Source organism: Glycine max, chromosome 1 (assembly GCF_000004515.6).
Source record: "Glycine max cultivar Williams 82 chromosome 1, Glycine_max_v4.0, whole genome shotgun sequence".
Taxonomy (NCBI): domain Eukaryota; kingdom Viridiplantae; phylum Streptophyta; class Magnoliopsida; order Fabales; family Fabaceae; genus Glycine; species Glycine max.
This window is the reverse complement of record NC_016088.4, coordinates 394,097-418,049: the sequence shown is the minus strand read 5'-3', so window position 1 is coordinate 418,049 and position 23,953 is coordinate 394,097. Positions and strand designations below refer to the sequence as shown.

General features: G+C 31.1%; 3 protein-coding genes across 3 annotated transcripts; 1 reads left to right on the top strand and 2 right to left on the bottom strand.

Annotated features, from left to right (window-relative positions):
- Nucleotides 1-1,621: 1,621 nt before the first annotated feature.
- On the bottom strand, nucleotides 1,622-3,870 carry LOC100791024 (1-aminocyclopropane-1-carboxylate synthase 7). Its single transcript, XM_006573859.3, has 3 exons — nucleotides 3,594-3,870; nucleotides 3,192-3,481; nucleotides 1,622-2,816 (listed from the first exon to the last, which is right to left on the bottom strand). The coding sequence occupies exons 1-3, from the start codon at nucleotides 3,762-3,764 to the stop codon at nucleotides 1,937-1,939; spliced, it is 1,341 nt and encodes a 446-aa protein (XP_006573922.1). The 5' UTR covers nucleotides 3,765-3,870; the 3' UTR covers nucleotides 1,622-1,936.
- Nucleotides 3,871-14,604: 10,734 nt separating this feature from the next.
- On the top strand, nucleotides 14,605-17,796 carry LOC100795951 (probable protein arginine N-methyltransferase 1-like). The gene is made up of 9 exons (NM_001255126.2): nucleotides 14,605-14,847; nucleotides 14,977-14,987; nucleotides 15,172-15,327; nucleotides 15,430-15,493; nucleotides 15,596-15,738; nucleotides 15,835-15,922; nucleotides 16,211-16,326; nucleotides 16,478-16,628; nucleotides 17,137-17,796. Exons 1-9 carry the CDS (start codon nucleotides 14,652-14,654, stop codon nucleotides 17,340-17,342), a joined length of 1,131 nt encoding a protein of 376 aa, NP_001242055.2. The 5' UTR covers nucleotides 14,605-14,651; the 3' UTR covers nucleotides 17,343-17,796.
- Nucleotides 17,797-18,194: 398 nt separating this feature from the next.
- LOC100778421 (uncharacterized) lies at nucleotides 18,195-23,585 on the bottom strand. The gene is made up of 7 exons (NM_001414986.1): nucleotides 23,215-23,585; nucleotides 22,913-23,023; nucleotides 22,687-22,755; nucleotides 20,124-20,255; nucleotides 19,100-19,177; nucleotides 18,818-18,952; nucleotides 18,195-18,738 (listed from the first exon to the last, which is right to left on the bottom strand). The coding sequence occupies exons 1-7, from the start codon at nucleotides 23,416-23,418 to the stop codon at nucleotides 18,556-18,558; spliced, it is 912 nt and encodes a 303-aa protein (NP_001401915.1). The 5' UTR covers nucleotides 23,419-23,585; the 3' UTR covers nucleotides 18,195-18,555.
- Between the last annotated feature and the right edge of the window lie 368 nt (nucleotides 23,586-23,953).

The following is a 23,953-nucleotide window of genomic DNA, read 5'->3' as shown; positions in this document are numbered from 1 at the left end:
TTTTTATTAATACTAAATAAAGGCTTAAACGAAATTAGTGAGTACATTTGTAATGTGTATCAAACTGTATTCGTAACATTAAAGTTGAATAATCTACTAAAGTCGGTCTAATGATGAAGATGAATATATATATATATATATATATATATATATATATATATATATATATATATATATATATAAACTTTGTATCCCATTGTCCAGAGGCTCTTCGCTATGCGAAGGTATGGGGGAGGAATATTGTACGCAGCCTTACCCTTGCAGATGCAAAGAGGCTGTTTCCGGATTCGAACCCATGACCAACAAGTCACCAAGGCACAACTTTACCGCTGCACCAGGGCTCGCCCTCTTTAAAAGTTCGTACCTCATTGCCCATAGGCCTTACCCTTGCATATGCAAAGAAGCTGTTTCCAGATTCGAATCCATGACCAACAAGTCACCAAGGCACAATTTTACCACTGCACCAAGGCTCGGCCTCATATATATATATATATATGAACTCATAAATTTAAATCTTAATGAGATCATTGTATATTGTTGTAGGAAGGAATACCTAAATCTCATAATAGAAATGGAAATTCTCATTTTGTAATACAGTTTATTAGTGAGCAATGGTAGCTTCTTGGGGTCAGCATCGTCTATGGGATCAGTGCCCAGCGAAGACGCAAGTGGATGCAGTAGTGATGTTGTTCGAAGGGGGTAGTTTTGCCATTTGCTTAATTTCATCAATCATTATTTTGTTTATAGTTTCCGTTTCAGATAATATATCTAGTAAAGGACTAATTTATTTAAACTTTAAAAAAATAACTGTGAATTTAGTTTTTAATAATTTCAAAATTAGAAGCAGAAAATTATCCCAAACAAGACCTAAAATTACAAATTTGAAAAAATAGAAACAACAAAACTATCTTTTAATCTATTTTTTATTAGTGTATAAAGTCTCCATATAGTCCTTGCATGGCACTGGTTAAAAAAAAAAACTAGTGTATTAAACTATATATGAAACTTATCGTGGGCTCTAAGTTTGGTGGTGAGGCTAAGGGGCTACATATTAATATAATGGAACCATCTTATTAGTCAATATATCTACCCTGAACGTAGTACGTGTGATCTCAATCAGAAGGAATATCACGTGGTGGGCCATTCCCTGTTTAAGAACATTACAAACCCGACACTAAAAACCAGAAAGCAAAGTAGTACTAATGCTATAATTAATTGTGTCTTAATTAATCAAGTCAGATTACCCAATTAAGCATGAAAAGACCATGATAACACGTATCAACTTTGAAACCAGAAGTTAAGTGAGGAGTTTATTGCTTAAATATTATTCCAACCTTGTCATGAAGCTAAAAACTAGCTAGAGGTTTTGGTCTTTTGCTAGCTGTAGATGTTAATTATACGTACTTCAAAAACTCCAACTCTGAGTCAATGATATATATTAAAAGAAACTGGTAGTACTGAGTCAAAGGATTAATGATTTAATGACAAAGATTTGCTTCATTATTATTGGTAATTCACTTTAATAATCATACTGATACAAAAAGGATATTCCTAAGGGAACTTGCTTAAGTAATTAAAGCAAGCAAACAAGGATAGATACGCTTAAGTTGAATCAGCTTTACACAGTACTATATGCTTTCCTAGGATATGATCGAATTTCGGGTTCGCTGTCATGCACCCGAATAAAGAATTTATCAAAATGGCCAGTCTAAATAACCATTTGAAAAAAATACAAAAGAGAAATATAAATAAATTGATTAAGTAGGAGAAATAATAATAATAATAATAATAATAATAATAATAATAATAATAATAATAATAATAATAATATCAACAATAATGCTTCTGGTCTTTTAAACGTGAGTTATTGTAAATTTTCTCGCATTATCTCTTTGATTTTCACGAATTAAAAAATAATAATTTTTGTCCAGTAAAATCAAAAAAAGACGTTTTGTGTCCTTATTCGTTCCACGAAGTGACGTATTCTTTGCAATGCAATTTCCAGCGTTTGCTCACTCATGTTTGCAAAGCAGACCCTGAACCAACCTGGTTCAGAACAATGGCAAGAAGAGCCTGGAGAGATATTGAGCTTAACTTGATGCAGAATAGCATTCCAAAGCTCCAATTCACCTTCCCTTCCTTTTGGCTTATTCTTCTCCAAAAGTGGACTTAGATTCATCCAGCAAAACAACCCTGCATTCCCCTTCAAGCACTCAATCCCCGCACTTCTCAACCCTTCAATGATCATTTGGTTCCTCTTCCTCAGCCTCTCTCTGTTGGTCTTTATGTAGTTCTCGGTGAACTCCTTATCCGACAGCATAGAAGCCAACAAGTGCTGTGTCTGAGAAGATATTAAGGTGAAACTCGACATTCTTCTCGCCGTGGTCACAACCTTGTCGTTGTATGAGTAAATGGTGCCAACTCTGAAACCAGGAAGGCCAAGGTCTTTGGAGAGACTATAGACAATGTGAACTCTCTCAGCGTTTCTGTATTGGCGAGCCTCGAGGACTTCTGCCACGCTTGTGAAGAACTCCGAGGAAGAGAAAACCGAGCCCGAGTAGATTTCGTCTGAGACAAGATGGATGTTCTTGCGAGTCACGAAGTCAAGAATCTCCTCAAGAACCGAAAGTGGAATCGTTACACCTAATGGGTTTGAAGGGTTTGTGATTAGCACTCCCCTCACTTTGGAGTTCATGGCTTCTGCATCTTTGTATGCTGCCTCTAAGGCTTCAGGAGTAATCTGGAAGTTGTTTGAGCTGTCACAGTGGATGGGAACTATGTTTACCCCAGTTCTCCACCTTAAATCTCTATCAAATCTGTAAAAAAAAAAAATCCAAATTGTTCTTAGTATAACTTATCATCATTTACCAATGAATGCCTTTCTTTTTGCTAAAGAAATAATGGTTCTTTAATTTGCTAAAGAAAAAGTAAAGCAATGGAGTAAATAATAAGAAGTCGTTTGTGTGAGTGTTATTAGATTTGATTTTCTTAAATAAGATCTCGGATTTGAGTCTTGAGAGTAGAAGAAAAAACGTGGTTGGATGAAAAAAATCTCACTAAAAGTGATTATCCAAATTCTTCCTTAAGGGAAATTAATCATTGACAACGGTAAAAACGATGAATATTCCATATCAATAACATGATAATAGAAAAAAAAAAGTATCAAAGTAAATGAATGAGGTTGTTCTTACCCAGGATAGTAAGGGGTTGGAACGAGTAAAGCATCTCCTGGGTTAGCGAGGATGAAGGTTAAGAGTTCGTTGGCTGCAGTTGCACCAGCAGTGAGTACTACTCTTTGAGGGTCAAATTTTGCTCTCCCACCTCTCACTTGTTCCATGAAGCTTGCCATTGCTGTTCTGAAGGTTTTAAGCCCATGATAGTCTTGAAACAAAGCATTCTCTCTGAAGCCAGGAGCTCCTTTTCCCCATGTGGAAGCTTCTGAATGCTCTTCCAAGTACTTTTCAAGCAAATCAAACGAAACCTGCGTGCACCACAAATTAGTTAAGGATATCAATCCATCAGTTAATAATTCTAAAGTGGATATATATTTTTTCTTGTGTTGACTTTGAAGTTCTAACTATATGTACACTTACTTGATTTTCTGCCAACCCCATTTGAATAACTCCTGAGGGATTGGTTAATTCAGCATAGGGGTTCTCATCATAGGCTTTCCACCCAGCAAAATAAGGGGAATCTTCCCCGTGAGTTTCAGAAACTGCAACTTTTGAAAGCTCCACACAGGGTTGCTCCATCTCAATACCCATAGCTAGCTAGCTTCCTGGCAAAAGAGTTGATTACTCAATTACAGAAAGCAGAAAGCTGCTGTGAGTAAGAGAAAGAGAGAGAGAGAGAACTATGAAGAGAGCGTTGAATGAAACGTTTGTAAACCCCCTCTATATGTAGGCTTTGAACGTTAAGACAGGAAAAAATACTATTAATAAAGGCTTCTTGTTCAAGTTAGTTGGCTATGACATTTTTTTTATAAATTATTGATTCTCAAATGTAAGCAAATCGGAGCTTCACCTTTTAGACTTTTACAATATAGTTTATCTGTTGCGACTTGTGACAACTGTTACGGATCCACACAGAAAATATACGGTGGTTGTTTGGAGGGGGATATTTTTCCATTCTAGTTCTCCTTTGCTTAAAGATGACCAGATAGATTATAATACTTTGATTGGGTGGGTTATTTACTTAATTAATATGGCTTCAAATATATTTGTTTATTAAATTGACAAGTGGTTGAGTTTCTTGAAAACCAATAATTTCTACTATTCTCAACCTATGACTAATCAAATCCCCCATCTTGCCAAACAAACTCCAAAAATTCCTTTCCAGAAACCAAATCATGCATTAAGATCTGAATAGGTTTTTAACACACTAGAATTTGGGAAAGTTCTGGGAGTAGTTATGTTTTGATGACCTGACAAAGATACCTATTAAGTAACACAAAAGGTCGATTAAGATTCTGATTTGCAAGTAGCTGGGACAAAAGGAGAAGCTCTTGGGGTGATCTTTTGACCCCACACTTGCATCAATATCAAACAACAGAATTTAATGACTTTTGTATGTTTAAAGTAAACATGTTCCTATCTTTCCATTCAAAGGTTTGACATTTAAGTGCATATTAATTAGTAACTTAATTATGTAATCAACACCCTGCTAAGAGTTATAGCATTGTTTAAGTTGCATTGACAATTTAGATAATTTTTTATTGATAAAAAAGATTTTTTTTTTGTAATAATTTATTTACAACTTTTTTTTCTTTTTCATTTTCAATTCATTCCTATTATAAAATGTCATATGGCTGAGAATAAAAAGCAATTTATATAATAAGGAGTAAGAGTGTAAGAATAGATAGTTCGAACATATTAAGAATTTTCTTTATTTATAATCATAATTCATAGCATTGCACTTATCTTTATAAGTCATTCACTTGTTTTTTCTTAATTAAATTTAATCGATACCAAATTAAGTTAATGGAGTGGAGAATTCAGACGAAGAAAAAAACTTGGTGTCTGACGTGTGCGTGTGCGTCTAACTCCTCTAAATGTGTCTCGTACTTTTTTCTTTTGATCGAAATATCCACATAAAATGATAATCTAATGAAAATTTGTGAAATTAGTAAAGAACATAAATTATCTTTAATTGTATCGTTTATGATATTAATGATGAAATGGACTCTTACATAAAAATTAATATAATCCTTTAAGAAGTGCTATTAATTAATTAATACATTAATTCTCTATAATGAATAAATAGTCTATATAAAAAAGTGTAAAGGATGTTTATACTATCATTTAATTGTAAATTGTTATGTCTGTAAAAAAATTATAAATTATTATTTGTGATATATTTTTTTATTTTTTAATAATTATCCTAAAAGTCAATATAAATATATATGATTTCTAATTGATTATTAAAAATATAACACAGGCAATATATAACTCTTCTTTAATATTGTTTTTAAGAGTTTAACATATATTAGTATGATGTAATCACATGGAAAATTTATATTAAGTGTCCATGTAAAATAAAAGTCATATTGATTTTGTATATAAATTATTATTTTTTAATATATTTTCAAGTATTGGCTAAAATTCATGTGTTTTCCAACTTTTAAAATCTTGAATTTAATTAGAAAGTATTGACTATCATTTAACCATAAATTATTATATATAATATGATTGTGAAATTTTTATAATAATTACTTTAAAAATAAATTTAAAATTATTTTAATTAGTTGATAATATAAAAATATTTATACCGTATGAAAATTAAACTCTAAAATTTTAGCTATAGATGTTGGAAGGATTCTTTAAATTATAGAAAATTAAAATGAAGACCAAATTAAATTTGGAAAACGGGCCCACTTATTTTTCCATGTTTGTAAACTATGTGATTTCCGAATCCAATATGCTAATGATTAATGAAATACCAATGCAAATATTAAAAAAGAAAACAGAATGCACATAAGTAATTTGAATCTAAGACTAGTTCTTAATCAACCTAAAAGCTTAATTAGGAACTTGGTATACGAACACCAACCCACGTATATAGACCATACATATATATCTCAATTGGATATGATTAATATTGTATAATATTTTCATGAGATAATATTAATCTGGAGAAGTAATTTTGCGATGTATATATGCATGCATAACAGCTTTAAGGAGTTTGGAATTTAAGATTCTTGTCGGGGATTGTGTTGCTGTGGATTTCAACAAATTCTATCACTTGAATTGTTAAGCATGGATGGATGCATATAGTATAATTACGCATACAGAGAAATTAAAAGAAGGAAGGGTGATGTGGAAAATAATTAGAATAGCAATGATGAGGAGAATAATAATGTGAAAAAAAATAATAATAAAATGATGAATATCCATGTGCTAGAGAAGATCAGCTCTAGATCTGCAGTTAATATGGTGAATCTTATGCATAAAAGAGAACGTGACATATGACGACTTGCGGCGACTTCGGCCTGTCGGGTTGAGACAAGTATCAAACATAGGTCTCACCAGATATGGAACCCTATTTTTTTTTTTTTATATATATATTAATGGAGTCGTAGTTGTGGACTTCTTACTAGCTACACACCCTTTTTCTACCCTGATAAATTCCAACATGATTGGCTGGAAAGCATCCAAATTGATCTCTTTGTTCAATAAGTCTTCGGTTTGGAAAAATCTCCCTGTATCTGCATCTGCAGATGACAAAAGCATTATCTCTAGCAGAAAGAATAAGGGCTACCTGTATAGCTAGCTCTTGTCTTTTACTCAATATAATTGCACTTTGAATATATATCTCTTTTAAGCAAGATTTTGAATACAACCTATTGAATGAAAAAAAAAAATGATTAAAATGGAAGATTCTGATTAAAAAATAATCAATCAGATTTTTCAGTTAAAAGAATTATCAAACTAAATCAATAAATACTTTACACTTATAATATAATATCAAAAAATTAAGTAAATATCATAAATATAGAGGTGTTAGGGTTGGTATCCTTGATTTAGCATGAAAGCTCACTCGGCGACCCACTTGATAAAATAATTTGAGAGAAATTTGGAGATCAATTATAGTGCGGGGGAGGTCTGAACCTTTATTATCAACTCATTTACTAGGGTTTTATATACATAAATATATTGTGTTTTCATCGGGGAGTTTGCATCATTAGGTGCATTTTTTTTTCTCTTGCACCATTCTTTAATTATATATATGGTGAATTAATTCCCAGGTCCATGCTCATAACTTTTTTCTAATTTGAATTTTCTACATAAATTTTGGTGTATTCTTTTTAAATTATTGTTAGCAATTACTATTATTTTCTAACAATAGGTAAGCTATTCCCTTCTTATGTGTACATATAAAGATGTGTATCGATCTATCTAATATTCACCAAATGTATCTAATGAGAAAACTACTTTTATATAAGAATTTAACTCCTCTAATTTTCTCTCCCAGGCACATATATGCAGCAAGGGAAAAAAAGAAGTCAAACTCTCATAAATGTTATAAGTTGCTGCTTTCTCTCTACATTATATTATTATATATTAGTATATATTTTATACTATGTTAAAGATCCAATTATCTAATTCATTAATATTAAGAAAAATTATTAAATTAGTTGATATAATAAATTTACAACTTTTTTTAAAATTATTATTATCATTAATATTCCTCTTTCTTTTAATAATTATTTGTAAATATATTATATCTCTTCTTTTAATAAAAAGTATTTGTAATTTAAAAATAATTAATATAAAAACATTATATATTAATTCTTATAAAAAAAACAAATACATTTTAAATTTACATCTTATAAATACGAACATGATACTTTTATGTTACTTTCGTAGGACCCAAACTTGCGTTTCCATTGGGGCTAATTGACTATGAATTATATATTCAGTAAAATTAATGCGTGTTAGGTGGAGCAAAAAGGAGGCATATTTTTATAGAGTACGTATATGTTGGGAATGAAGTGTTAGAATAGTATGTATTGGAGTCCAACTGAGTCCCTGCATGAAATAATCTGCAGCTGGCGTTGTGAAAATGACTACTGGTCTATTGTCTACGAGGAAGTTTACAATGACACTGCTAATTAATTATGGATGTTGTTGATGGTTATTCTTAAAATATTGATTAAAAAATTAAAATATTTATTGTGAAAATCATTAAAAATATATAATTTTTTTAAATATTACAATTTTACGCATTCTAATAAAAATGTTTTTTTAATTCCTTAATTAATATCCTAAAACACTAATTAACATTTATAACTATTTAATCAGTTAATTTGGACCTCCGACACGAAATTTGTTTTCTAAACCTGTAGGGAATCTACTAATACGTGAGATAGGGGATATGTGTTCTTTAATTGATCGAACTAGTGAATAAGGGCCAAGACAATTGTCACTTGATCACGACTTTGTAAAATAAATCACTTGAATAACAATATATAATCAAAACAAAATAAATCTAAAATATATAGAAGCATGGATGTTTATTTCTATTTGCATGTTATTTAATTTTCTGCATAATTGTTTTTATAAGTTGACTACTCCAGCTAATACATTGTTCAATTAAAAGGACAAAGATGATAAGTAGTGTAAACAATCACAACTTACAGAATTTTTTAACACATTCTAAAAGGATAATTACTCCAATATGAAGAAAAAAAAAAAGTACGAGATACGCACTGATTTTGCACAAAATCAAGACTAACTGTTTTCACTAAATTCAAAAGACAGTTAAAAACATAGGCGATTATAGTTTGTCGGTAAAATCTTAAAAAAAAATCGAGACGAATAATTTTAAATTCTATTGTAAATCTTCTTAATATTTTATATAAAAAAAGCAGTAAATGAAAACTAAATATATTTAGTTAATGCATTTTTTTGGTACTGTTTTTTTATGAAATAAATAAATCCTATTAACTATAAAACCATAAAAAAACTTTTAATACTTTCTATATTCAGAATTTTTAGTAACATATATTGTAAGATAGAATTATTCTATGGTAACAATTACTCATTTAATTGTATTTTGTTAACCATTAAAACGTGGGTTGACCTTGATTGTTTGTGTCCTTGAATACTGTAATTACCTTTGAATTAGGGCTAACCATCACTTTATCCGTTTGGAGAAAAAATGAGTCCAAAGCCCGTGAAAAACGTAAGGAGATCAGTTGACAATTTTAAATTAAAAGCGGATAACTACTTTTGCATAGGGGTTGGAAATAAACCAAGATAAAATGGAATTCGCAATAGTTTTGTATCCAATTAGAGGGGCATAAATCTTCTCAGAAGATATATGATCAATGATGGCATGCCATGTGGGAATTTTTGTTCTAGTCATGCTAGGATTATGTCAACAGAAATAAGTATAGAATATTAAATAGTTGAGATCAGACTAGGCGTATTAATATTTGAAGATTCTGTTTTTTCCTCTCATCCTTCTACCTTTCCAATTTCTTTCATTTTTATTTCCTTGTAATATTCCATATATATATATATATATATGTATATATGTATGCTTAACTTACATGCATGACCGATTCCTACCGTGTTCGTACACACGTTTATGTTAACAAATATAAAATCGGAAATGCCCTTCAGAAAGTCCAAGTAGGGTTTCCAATCTGCACAAGCATGCCAGCCAATTTTGTCTCTGACTATGCATGCAATAATTTTGAATAGGTTTATCACAACACAAACACCCGAACACACTCACGCACACAAAGTGACAAAATTCGTTGTTAATGTCTTAATGCTTACTGTAATTGAAAAGCCGAAAAACGTGGCCCAACCGTGTCCACATGCTATAACTCTTTGATGCTTAATGATACATATGGTCCAAGCTAGGTTTTTAAGATCACCACCTTAGTGCAATAAAATGATCAGTATATGACTTTGTTTCTAGCTCCATTTGCCTTTGTATTCAAATCTTCCTAACTATGTGCTTATATATATAGATATATATATGTCGCTATAGCCTCCAAAAATTGCCTTTTTGTGTGGAAATTTCTATGTCTGAATCATGTGTTCCCCTTCTTCACCCCCGCCCCCCATCGCTCCCAGCAAATAATTGCACACAAATGGCGTAACTTTATCCCTACTATTCTGATAATGGGATCTGTGACCAACACACATGTAGGATAGATTAAAAAACGGATATTGCATTCCCTATGTTGCATGTGTGAACCTGAAAACTCCACAAAGGCTATGATGAACATAATAAGTTGTTTTATCCACCAATATCAGAAAACACATATGATAAAATCTATCACGCCTTTAATTCTATATCTCATTGTACTTGGAACTTCTAATATGTTTACTATTCTTTCTTTCAATTGGTTTGTTTTCATGTTATATATTCCTCTTCCTCGTTTAAAATAACATAACTCCAGCTCCATGCCAACCAGGCAATCTCGATCACAAAATTAGCAATAAGCGTTGCACAGTCATAGTTCTACATTGGAACTCATCAAAGAATTAGTTACTTCATTGCTGCCATCATGTTATAGTAGTATGGTTTGCATAGATTATGCTTCTTAAAATTGAAGGTTGAAGTCCAGTTGCAGTTATTGAGATATGAATATTAAAGGGCAATGGATATATATTTATAATGATGATGATATGTGTGACTCAATGAGTGTAGCGGGCCGTGTTTAGGAATTTTAGAGCCTTAGGAAATTTTCTTAAGAAATTTAATATTATATAAATTATTTCTCAAATTATTTTCTTTTAGTTTTTTATGACTTTTTTATCATTTTTATTTGCTCTTTATGAATAGTAAGTCATTTATCAAGAGTATTATATATTGAGATTGAATTAATTTTTCAACTTTTATTTTTTATTTTAAGTTTTGAAAACCAAGTTTATACTTTTTTTTCTATTACTACAAAGTATAAGAATAAAATAAAGAAGCAATACATAATATAAATAAAATATTTTAAAAAATTTGATATCAATTATGGTCTTAAAAATATGAAAATGAAGACATAAGAGAGAAACAATGAGAGTGTTAAATAAAAGTTATTCTTAATTAAAGTGATTGATAAGTCATGCATGAATATCTCTAATCTTAACGGTGTAAAAAATTATCTCTAACCTTAATAACCATGTTTCTAATTAATGGTATAATTTATCATAATAAGTTACAAATTCAATTTTCAATTAAGTAGATGGTTTTGGTATTTAGTTTTTTCACGTCTAATTTTTAATTATGACAAGTAGCTAACTTTTGGGTGATTTTTCAATCATTAAGCATCCTTGTCCATTACAATTTGAACAATAATAACAAATGTATGTAAAAGCTTACATAATAATAAGTAAAATAAAATAAAGAAGCATAAGACAATGACGTTAATTGTCTTCACTATCTACTGTCTTAGAGTGAAATTCACTTGACAATATAGATTGAATCTCCAAGTTGGGAAAGATCTATTTGATTATCATAAAATACAATCTAGGAGATAGAAGAAATTTTTTAAGTATGATTAAGTTTCGAATTAAGAATTAGTCTCATAATCACTTCAAAAGACTAAAATTTACTTAAACAAATTTACTAAGATACTTTAAGGTTCTATAGAGAAGCCAATGATTCTAATTACAATAATTAGAAAAAAATAATAATATATGAGCTATTATATAATCAATACACCTAAATGACATTCTTTATTTTTTTTTATCTCATTTCTTCTTGTTACATCATAATTATTTATCACAATTAATCTTCTCTCTTTTTCTTTATAGAAGGAGAACATTGACTCATTTTATCCTTTTTAATTTGCAACAATTTAAAAAAAATTAAAAACCAAAAAAAACTAAAACTACTTTTGGTTTTTTTAAACTAGAACTGAAAAATCACCTTGAATGAGGCATAAGTTTTTAGTCTCTAAAATTTTTAAAAATTTGAATTTTAGTCTTTAAACAAAAGTTTGATCCAAAAAGGTTTCTTAACATTTTTTCATTAAATTTTTTAATCTTTAAACAAAAATTTGTTCGGTCAGTTTCTAAACTTATTAAGTATTTGTTTAGTTTTTAAACAAAGTTTGAGTCCAATTATTTTTATTTATTTAATGAGATTTTATGAACTAGAAACTAAAATTTTAAAAGGTGTAGGGACCTGGACCAGTCAATTTTTTATTCATGGACTAAAAATTAAAATTTAAAAATATTTAGGCACTAAAAAATTTAATTAACCATATAGTTTTTTACATATCTTAAATTAATTTTTGAAATATATTAAATTATTTCTAGAAATTTAATTTATTTTTTAGGATGCATTCAATATATTTTGGAAATTAATTCCCAAAATTCTTCAATTTCCACTAAAAATATAATTTGGAAATTAATTTTCAAAATGTACTTAATTCATTCTAGAAATTAATTTTCAAAAAACTTGTAAATTCTTAAAAATATTTTTCAAACATGCATTATTTTTCGAAATGTATGATTATACATTCCAGAAACATAACCTCTAATCGTCCTAGCTAACTCATGAGCTACTAGATTTCCAAATTCAATTGATCAGCAATACAGACAGCAAACAGTTGAAAACTTGAAGACTAACATAACCTCTAAACGTACGTCCTAGCCAACTCATGAGCTACTAAATTTGTTTGTCTTCTTATAAAACATGCTTTATAGTATGGGAAAGAACTAATTACTTGCCTACATTGGGACAAAATACAACCCATCTCCGAAACATTATTTCCTGCAAGCCGATAACAACACTTCTGAAGACCCATTAATTGATCTTGTCCAATAAAGTTATGACTTGTCCTTCTTACACTTGAGGCCTGAAGCATCTAACACTAGTCATATACTCCACATATTCATGCAAAGCTCAACTATACTATATATCTCACTGCTCCAACTTTAATAGGTTCGTAAGCACTCTCTGCTTGAAGCCAATAATGACCTCCAACATTCCTTTGCTTTCTCCAACCCTCTTTCACACTCAAGACACATACATGCTCTGACAAGATATACCACGCTCCTGCAGCTTTATTTTCTATGCTATACAGTCACGACTTACCCTAGTAGGCCTCCATAAGAACATGATAAATAAGTTCTTAAAATATTCATTGTTTGATTGTTGCTTAAAATAAGATATTATATAAGAATTGGATAACAACATTTTATTATTCATTGTTTGATACACACCAGATCGTTTCTTACTTAGTATATATGATATTCTATTTATTTTCATAGTAGATATATAAAATATATTATCAGGTTATGCACACACATTTTATTTTTTAAATCATAAAAGTAACTAAAAAAATTGATGACACAACTGGCATAAGTATTTTATAATAAGTTATAATATTATTATAATATGTCTTAAATAGTATATATCATTTTTTTTATCACTATAATATTTATAAACTTTGTCACAATATAATATCTACAAATTCTTTAAAAATCTTTTCTAAAAGTTAGTTTTCTTAAAAATTATTTTATAAAAAATATAAAAACATGAAGTTTTTTTTTTATATAAGACGACTATTATATAAGATCATGACAATATTTTCTTCGACAATTATATATTCAAAACTTTAATTCAAATTAAGTTACAATATTAACTCCATGTCAATTCGTTTCCCTTGATTCATAATAAATTCTTTTATTCATGTTTTCCCATCACAATTATAGCTTTGGATACACCGGATTAGTCATTCTAACCCCTCAATAACTCAATTACTGTTTTCATAGCCATGTGTGATCAATTTTTTTTTTATATTCTTGAAATATCTTTTGACTGAAATATATATGATTTGCACACCAAAATCTTATTTCTGTTTATTATTTTTTAATTATCTCTTATTAATCACAATAAAAATAAAATTTTATTTAACACTCTATAACATAATCATAATTATATATTGTTAAATATGATTTCATTGCGTTAAATAAAATTAATTTTTCATCGTGGTATTTTAAAATATTTTATTTTGAGTATATTGCTATAACATTTTTGGTTTTTAAAGTTATTTTTAAAATAAACTTGATTATTAAATATTTTATATTTTAATGATTTACTGATACATTGAAGAATTAATGCGTATGAATTGATACGATGTGCATCATTAATTATTTTTGACAAACCTAAACCTTTTTTGTGTGCTACACATGATAATTATTTTAATTATGATACGACGCAATTACATATAAAATATATTTTATGAACATTAATAATTAAAAATAAGGATTTTATAGATAAAAGTTAGATATATAAATACTATAATATTGTAATTTACTCCTTATTAACTTTGTGTATTTATTAGTTTTTTAACTAGTTATTAAAAATATGGAAAAACTAATTTTCATTTTCAACAGAAAAATATTTATTAGTTTTTTAATTAGTATATCACACATTATAATAAATAATAGATTGTTTATAATAAGTAAGTTTTATATCAGGTTTATTAAATAGTGGTTCTTTTTTAAGATTTATTAAACAGTACAACATCATATAATTAGATTTGTATAAATTTCATTTGATGACAAAAATATTTCAGAATTTATGAAGGCATATTTGCTTAGTAATATAAAATCAACGACAAAGGTGGAAAACAGTGACATTGCTAAACCTTAAACCCTAATTTTTACAATCCGAGGGTGAAGAGTTTGATGGGTCAGCGAAAGAACGACAACAACATCAATCAGTGCTCCTCAAGCAAGGAAGACGCTGACATGAATAACAACCACCTTCGCTTTGAAGAGGCTGTCGACGAGAGTTCCAACCTCGACCAATCCATGTGCGACATCGAAGAATCCGATGATAAAACCAGCGCCGACTATTACTTCGATTCCTACTCTCATTTTGGTATATTCCTAATTCCAATAACTCAAAGTTTTTACCTTTTCATCTGGGTATCTTTCTCTCACACTTTGTGTTGCAGTTTTGTTCTTAAATAAACTCATTTACTTTTTCTGTTTGTGTTTGTGCCTGTAGGAATTCACGAAGTAAGTGTGCTCAACTGGGATGCAGCATGGTGTTTCGTTTGAAGTTTAATATTTTTTTTATTCTTGGATTTGCAACCTGTCTAAGCAATTCTATGAATTACAAGGAAAACCAAATTTCAAATATTCAAATTTTTTTCATACTTCATAGAAAGGTACTATGTTATAACTTGTTTCTATGTTGCAGGAGATGTTGAAGGACACTGTGAGAACCAAGACATATCAAAATGTTATTTATCAGAACAAGTTTTTATTCAAGAATAAAGTAGTTCTTGATGTTGGTGCTGGGACTGGGATTTTATCACTATTTTGTGCCAAAGCAGGGGCAGAACACGTCTATGCGGTAAGTAACTAACTTCCCTTTTATCCTGTAATTGTTCCCAATCACAATAATATCGGGGGTTTAGAAATTATTATTGAATTATTTTTTAATTTGTGAACTCAGGTTGAGTGCTCCCACATGGCTGACATGGCAAAGGAGATTGTTGAAGCTAATGGTTACTCTAATGGTGATGCCATTTATATGTTGCATCTAGTTCATTTTCAGTATATGTGGTTTAGCTGCAGGAGTTATTCACTATAATTAATATAATGTTGCTTTGTTTCTACAGTTGTAACAGTTTTGAAGGGGAAGATTGAAGAAATTGAACTTCCAGTTGCTAAAGTTGATATAATTATTTCAGAATGGATGGGATATTTCTTGTTGTTTGAGAATATGTTAAATTCGGTGCTCTATGCTCGTGACAAATGGCTTGTAAGTTCTGTGCTCCTTGCTTATTAGTTTATTATAGTTGATTATACTAGATTGGTGTGGTCATCATTTTTGAAACTTTCTCTCCTTTTTGCCTAGGTGGATGGCGGAGTTGTGCTACCAGACAAAGCATCCCTCCATCTCACTGCTATTGAAGATGCTGACTATAAAGAAGATAAAATTGAGTGTGAGCTATAAGCTATTGACCTTCTTGTAAATTGGAGTATACGAGTCTATTATGCATGCAGTTAACTAGACATCCAAACTGATGCTTATTTGCTACTCTAACCAGCATGCAACTTGATAATTTTTGTCCTTTTATTCTTTTTTACATTTGAAATTAAAGAATTGATGTCAATTGCTGCTGTGGGATGGTGTTGACAAAGCTTGGAATTTCTAACTCTATGGAAAAAAGAAATGGCATTCAGTTTATTGAGTGTATTTACTTATACCGCATTTTCATTTTCTATATCAGTTTGGAACAATGTATATGGATTTGACATGAGCTGCATCAAGAAGCAAGCCATAATGGAGCCTCTTGTTGACACAGTCGACCAGAATCAGATTGCTACAAACTGTCAGCTACTCAAGGTGGGTTGATAAATCTCTGATGTTTCGTATATTTGTTGTACCATGCACTGGATATTTCATACCTTAACAGTAAATTTTTTTCATTCTAATTTGGCGGAAGAATTCTTGTTTTGTTTGGAAGATATCCGCTGATTGGTTTTTCTTTGTTTAGACAATGGATATCTCAAAGATGGCTCCTGGAGATGCTTCATTCACAGTACCTTTTAAGCTTGTAGCTGAACGTGATGACTATATTCATGCTCTTGTTGCATATTTTGATGTATCGTTTACAAAGTGTCATAAATTGATGGGCTTCTCTACAGGTTAATTCCATTTTACTTCCCAAGTTCTCTTTATCTGAGTCTTTGGTTTTGTCTATTACATATTTACATCTAGTAGAGATGCAAGTAAAGTTCCTCTTGCTGTAATGTAATCTGTTAATTGGCAAAAATATATTTTGTACACTAAATGCTACTTCCTGATAAAAATTAAATGCATTAGCTTCTTGAAAAATAGAAAGGGGAGAGAATAAAATTAGAAAGGATGAACAATAAGTTGGTTCAATGGTGTTTTAGAATTTGCATGTAGAAGTTTCATCGAACTTCAACATTTGTTCTGAACTAAACTGAATAAAATTGACGTTTATTTTGAAACTATGCTGGATTTATTTGCTCCAACAAATGGTTGCCGAAACTTGTGTGGAAGCATTCTTCCACGATTTTTATTGTTTGTCATGAGACGATGCCTTTGTTGTAAAAGTCAGGGAAATCCATTTGAGTGGGGGGTTGTGCCATGTTTGTTAAACCACTCACCTTTTGAGCATTTATGCAGGACCAAGATCACGAGCTACGCATTGGAAACAAACAGTCCTATACCTGGAAGATGTCTTGACCATTTGTGAGGGGGAGGCAATTGTGGGGAGCATGGCTGTTGCTCCAAATAAAAAAAATCCTCGGGATGTTGATATAATGCTCAAGTATTCATTGAATGGAAGGCGATGCAATGTTTCAAGGGTTCAGTACTACAAGATGCGTTGAACCTGGTATATTGGCTCGTGTTTTCCCATTGTTTCTCCAATTTGTAAGATTTTGACAATTGCTGCTTCTATTTCAAGATAGAGGCTGCCTTTTAATGGATGTAACTTGTTTCCTATTTTATTTGAATTCTGTCTCATCATTGCTCAATTATGTTATCGATGTAATGATAAAATTTGAAGTCTATTTATTGTTTACTATTTATTTTGTTCCCCTCTTGCCCTGAGGATGATATGTCACCAAGAAATACATGCAAATGCTGCCGTGCTTGGGAAGTATCTGAATCTGCTGTACTACTACTAGTGTCCTATTGTACTAAAATGAAAACTGCAACACACTTTGATGAATCCTAATACCACGTGATTACTTGCAAAGTGTAATCATCATACGAGCCGAGTCCAAGCCTTTTGAAAAAGGCTTTGAAATATATTCCTCGCTGCCAAGCATTGCTATTTATCCTGATAGTCATGATTGAAACATTAAAGCAAATTGCATAAAAAATATTATTTGAATAGGAGTAACATTAAAGCAAGCTTTCGGAATATATAGTTTATTATCAAACCATTTTGATTAATTTATAATTTATAAACTTGTTTAACTAAAATAAAAACATTACAATTTATTTTACTAACTTATATTTTTATCCTTTGTAAAAAAATTGTCACTTATTGTATCCTTTACTACTACTTTATTTAGTTTTTAATAAAAATTATGTTTGGAAAAATATTAATAATTCAATAGTTAATTAAAAACACATTTTCTCCTACAAAACAAAAATTGGATAAAATCATATAAACATAACCATGCTTTTACGTATTTTTTAAATACATTTAATTCAATAAACCAACTTAACAATTTCCAATTAAAAAAATACTTTTCAATTTTTACTTAACTTTTCAGTTTTCAACTAAGTTATTTTTGCTAAACATTATCATTGAGGGCACAATACATTTCCAAAACTTGTCTAAAAAATATCCATGATTAAATCTCAAAAAAGTGTAGCCTCTAAAAGGTTACCGAGTATACATCCACCCTCATACTCATCATTAGATAGCAAATCCTGGACTGGAAAACAAATCATTCCAAGTGGTGATTGTGAAGTTCTCATTTGATTCCCTTCTAAATTCTTGTCCATCTTTGGTGTAGTAATATCAATAACCCAACGTGGTGGAAATGTTGTGCTATTGTTCAACTATCAGGAGATAGATTATCAGCACTAAAGTTCTGTCTTCCCTCCTTTCTTTGAATTGGTTCTCCTCTTTCCCCTCCACCACTGTCGTATATGGTTAGAAACTTTGTTTGCATGTTTCTTCAGTGTCATGCTTGCGTCCTCAATTCCCTTTTTTACCATTTGTTTCCAGTCTCTTTTTCCACTTTCTTTTGCTCTCAAAACATTTCCCTACAATAACCAGTTCACTCTAACAGTCAGTTTCCATCAAGATATTTCGATCAATATAAATGAAAGGGACAATTAGTACCAATTTCGATGGGAAGCTGGCCTCATCATCATCATCATCCTCATCTTCTTCATCGCCATCTTCACCACCAAAATTCTTCATGTTCATTAAATCATCTCTTGAGTACATTTTCATGCCGGGTGCTCCTGGCATGCCCTGAACCAGAATTAAATACAATTCGATCATAATGTATAACCAGAAGCATAAAAGTAAGAGTTTAAAAGACATGCACTGTAGAAGTTTTTACACTGTCAACTAATAAAATGTACTATAAAACAAGAAGGAAACCAAAAAGTAAAATACCTCCATAGATTTTAGTAGCTTTTCCATTTCAGCCTCCTTGGAAGACTTTGCAACAAATGGTTCACCAGGAGCCCTGTCCTGCAACACACAAATAGATACCCTCATGATGAAATTTGCAAGATCTTCCAATGAGAACTCAAGTACATAATGCCTAAGTGAATACAAAATTAGATACCATCATTGCAGAAACAATATTCTAGTTTCCAAACTACATAATCCAAAGAAGGGAAAATTTAATCAGTGAAGTACATTGAATTTGCATCCTGAACATGCAGGGTTGTGGTATTGATAGATTAATCAATGTTTAGAATTATATAAAATAGAAGTACATGAATATTGTAACTAGTATTTTAATCCTAAGGTGCTCGCAGCACATTTGAGTATCAAGATAAGAATAAAAGAAAAAGAGATGACCAGCAATTAAATGGAAGGTAAGTGTAGAGAGAAGCAGCATTTCTGGTCAAAAAATGTTTTTTTTGGACTATATATAAGTCTAATATATACACGTACTGAAAATAGGTGATTGGGAACAATCCTTGGTTCGGGAATTAACACTTATTTATGCTGAAAAATATTTCATGATTGCATTAGTGCCTGTCGTGATCTTGAAAAAATAATTTTCAAAATCAAAAAAGAAAGAAATTTGTAAACATAAACTACAATACTATGATTTGTTACCTAGGCCACCATTGGAGCCATCACATGAATTTCAAAATCAAACAAGAGTTTTTCATTTTGTTTTCTTTTTCCGTGATTGACAATAAACTCCACAAACTCAAGTTGAATGCTTCACAAAATGCACGAACTATATGAGACAAATCATGAGAACCATCACACCAATGATGGTCACAAAACTTATTCCATACAGCAGCAGAAATAACAAACTTGGTACTACAGAAAAGAAGATTGAGTATTTATGACAATCAATATCGATGCATTAGCAAAATCATAGTTCACAAGAAAGCTGTATGCTAAACATAAACATATTAAGTAAATAGAAGCATCAATTTCAAACTATAGTTACCTTAGGGACAGGAGGTGGCTTGCTACTGCATGCTTTAGAAAGATCTTTGCAGAGATAATTGCGCAATGAATCAATATCAGGCTTGGAATTATATAAATATTCGGCAACATCGGTATCAGAATATCCTATGACCTGCAAATGCCACATTACCAATTTAGTATTGACAAATATCCCAGCATAAAAATTTATAGTATACCACCTTGAAATGTGGATATCGGAATTTGAAATATACAACAAATACATAACCAGCACAACATGTTCAATTCAGATGATGATCAGTGCTACAACATCAACACTGTTCTTAATTGATTGAGAAGGGACATTAAGTTAAACTTGTTCCTCTTTTCTACTCTCTCACATTATTTAGTCATTTTCAGAGCAACAACATCAACATAGAATATTGGCCGCAAAAGGGTTGTTTCAGTTGCAATCTGTGTATTCAGCTTCTGTTTGTGCTTCAAAGAGCATCGCTTTGCTGGCTCCTGTTGTTTTTGTGGTGCACAAAGCGATTGTGCAGCTGTTTGGGAGGGAATTGAGATTGAAGAGAGATAAGAAAACAATGAGGGAGGTCGAGTCTTTGGTGGCTGTAGTTCTTCGGTATATAAGCTTTTGTTGCGATAAGAAGATTTATGTGGAGGAACCTGATTCCATGAATTTGATTTTACCTTTTACTGATTTGACTCGTGTTTGGGTGGGCATGAATGGTGATGAAGGGTTTGATTCTTGCCTCTTGTGAGCCGTGATGTTTGTGGCTGGATTCGTTCTAGAGAGTTTATGTTGGTTACATGGCAGGTGCTGTCATCCATGTTGGTGTGACTTTAAATATGCAAGTTTATATTTCAGCTTCTTACTACTTTCCTTATTTGTGTCGGTGTGACTTTAAATATGCAAGTTTATAGGCAAAAACTTATAGCAGCTCAAGCAATTGAGTATAGCAATAAGTTATAGCTCCGCACTACAATGTCCTCTCTGAAATGCAAGACCTTCTATGGGCCAGTTAATATATATTTCTGCTGCATTTTTGTCCATAACATTTTGTTTCTAATTTTTTCATTACGGAACTTAGCTGGGTCATTGAAGAATTCTCATTAGAATCACTTGATCATTTAATTTAACTTTTCTCTTGGATTTTCCCTTTTCGGGTTTTAGCTTAATGTGGATTTATCCTTTGTGCAACCAGAGATCCTTATGAGGACAGCATTAGAGACACCTCTGCCTATCATCTCCATACTGCTTGGTATTTCATCCTTCTACAGTATTTGCCACAAGATTATGCCATTTCTTTCATATCTGCAATAAGCAACCACAGCAAGCGTTTGTTCCCATTTCCATTGCACAAAAGTCCAACACCATAATTTTATGGACTAGGGATATCAGTTGTACAATCCAGCTCTTCATAGACTTAGTAGTTTATTTCCTGAGTCCATTCGACAGAATGTTGGGATTCTAAGTAGTCCTTTCTATTGCTGTCTGTGCAGAAAACTAAAGGTGAAATTCTGTCAAGGAAAGTTCTGTTTAATGCTGCACTATTGGTGGACTACCCTTTCCTCTATCCAAATGCCAAGTACATAAAAAGCCTTACCCTGACCAGATTGACTGTTACTCACGAGGCTGTAGAGTATTTTATTACGTATATATAGTTCTCTCACTGTTCTTACAGAGCAAAATTTCTAATTTTTTCTTAATATCCAGGGCTTGGTGATCATAATAGAGTTGTCTATTATATTAAGGCATTTTTTGCTTCTCAAATGCCCTTGCAAATAATTAAATGGGTTACAAGCTAGAATGATTTGAAGGAAAAAGCTGGAAGAGCAAATGGATCCTACACCCGAGCTCTTCTAAGTAAGTAGATCTGGCACTTATATTTTGGACATAGAAATGGTTCTCAATGCATTATATACACTAATACACCTAACATATTCATAAATGAAGATGATATTTTATATCTGAAATTTCTTGTTCACATTTCCTTTGCTTTTGCATAAATGAAGAAGGCAATTTTGTATTCTATGAAAAAGGATTGTTTTTAAAAAAAAAATTGTGAAAGGTTAACATTTTTTTTCTGTTGTGGTGCGGTAGGGAAGAAAAATTTATAGAATCTGGCAAACTATCCAAATCATTAACCATTAATCTTGATTTAGTGGCAGTGGGACTCTAGATGCTCACACAACATCTCCCATTCATAGATCTGCGCCTGCCTTTATACAATTAGATACAAAATTAGCCCTTCTGAAACAGGAATAAAAGTAGTAGGTCTTTTAGCTCCTTATCGTCGTGGAGGAAAAATAGGATCTTAGTACCATCTTGAAATGTGGATATTTGAAATATACAACAAATACATAACCAACACAGAAAGTACAATTCAGATGATGGACAGTGCAACAACATCAACATAGTGTTCTTAATTGATTGAGAATAGACATTAGATGAAACTTGTTCCTTTTTTTCTACTCTCTCTCACATTATTTAGTCATTTTCAGAACCAAACGAGAAGATGTAAGTTACTAATGACAAACAAAAGAATTGACAGAGAATGCAATTTGAATTTGAAATATACACACACCTCTTGACAGGCTCGCTCAATTGTCTTGCATTCAGAATTACATTGTCCTTCAGAGTCTTGTTCCACCAGCTGATAAGTAAGAAATGAAGTTGGAAAAAACAACATCCAAGTATTACCACAAAGTCAAAGAAAGCACATGCAAAGGTGGGAGAAAATGGCACAGCAAATGTGAAACTGAAAAGAAAAATTCCACGAGTCATTCATCAAACAAGTTGAGTCCTCTTACCTCCAGCCTATCTTCTTTCTCCACAATATCTATGCGCAATATCCAATCCGCTTCTACCTTTTTCAGATTACAAACATTCTCCGCTATCTCAATGATTTGGTACTCCGAGATCTAACACACATAAAATCATTCAATATAATATATACCACCAAAGAGAGTAAATATGTCTCTTATCCCTAATCAACACTCAATTTTTACGTTTGTTTCCTAATTGTCAAGAACAAAAAACAAAATGATTGTTTTATTATAGATTCAACATAAAACAAAAATTTAAGCCATTATCAAAAACAAAAGAAAAGAACCTTTTTGGGAGCGATCTCAGCTTGCTTGTTTTGAACCTGCTGATACAACTCTTTAGCGAGCTTCTCACACACTTGACACTTGATGTACGGAATGTCCTCCTTTCTAGCCACCCCCACCGGTTTCTTTGAACAGTGTGAAAGGGGAATCCATGCTGCAACCACCACTGATACAACTACAACCCACAACACCCCCTTCATCTTCATCTTCCCAACACACGCTGTTCTGCCCGAAAGATCAATTTTTTCACCAAATTGGATGGTACAATTTGGTGGGTACGTGAGGTGAGTAACACCAAATAAAATAAAAACTCTTGTTATATACCCTTAAAATAAAGCTAAATTCTTGGTTTTGTTACATTCTTAAAAAACACATTTTTAGCTCATGTGATTGGTCCAGGTAAGCAAAAATATACTAGTTCCCACATTCTCCACCAATAAGATGAAAGATGACACGTAGTACTCTCTCAATTTTAAAGATTCAGATTTCAATTTTTCCAGTAAAAAAAATTCCAATTTTCTATATAGACCACGTTGGAGTCAAGGGTTATTCGTTCTGTTCCAACATATTTTAAAAAAATTTATCTTTATCTTTTTTTTTATTTCTTATTCTTCTGTAAATTATTAAAAATATATTTTATAAAATAATTTAAAATTAATAATCTATGTATGTCTTAAAGTTTTGCCTTCCGTATTATTAAACTGACATTATAATTAATTGAGTTAACAAATCAATTATATT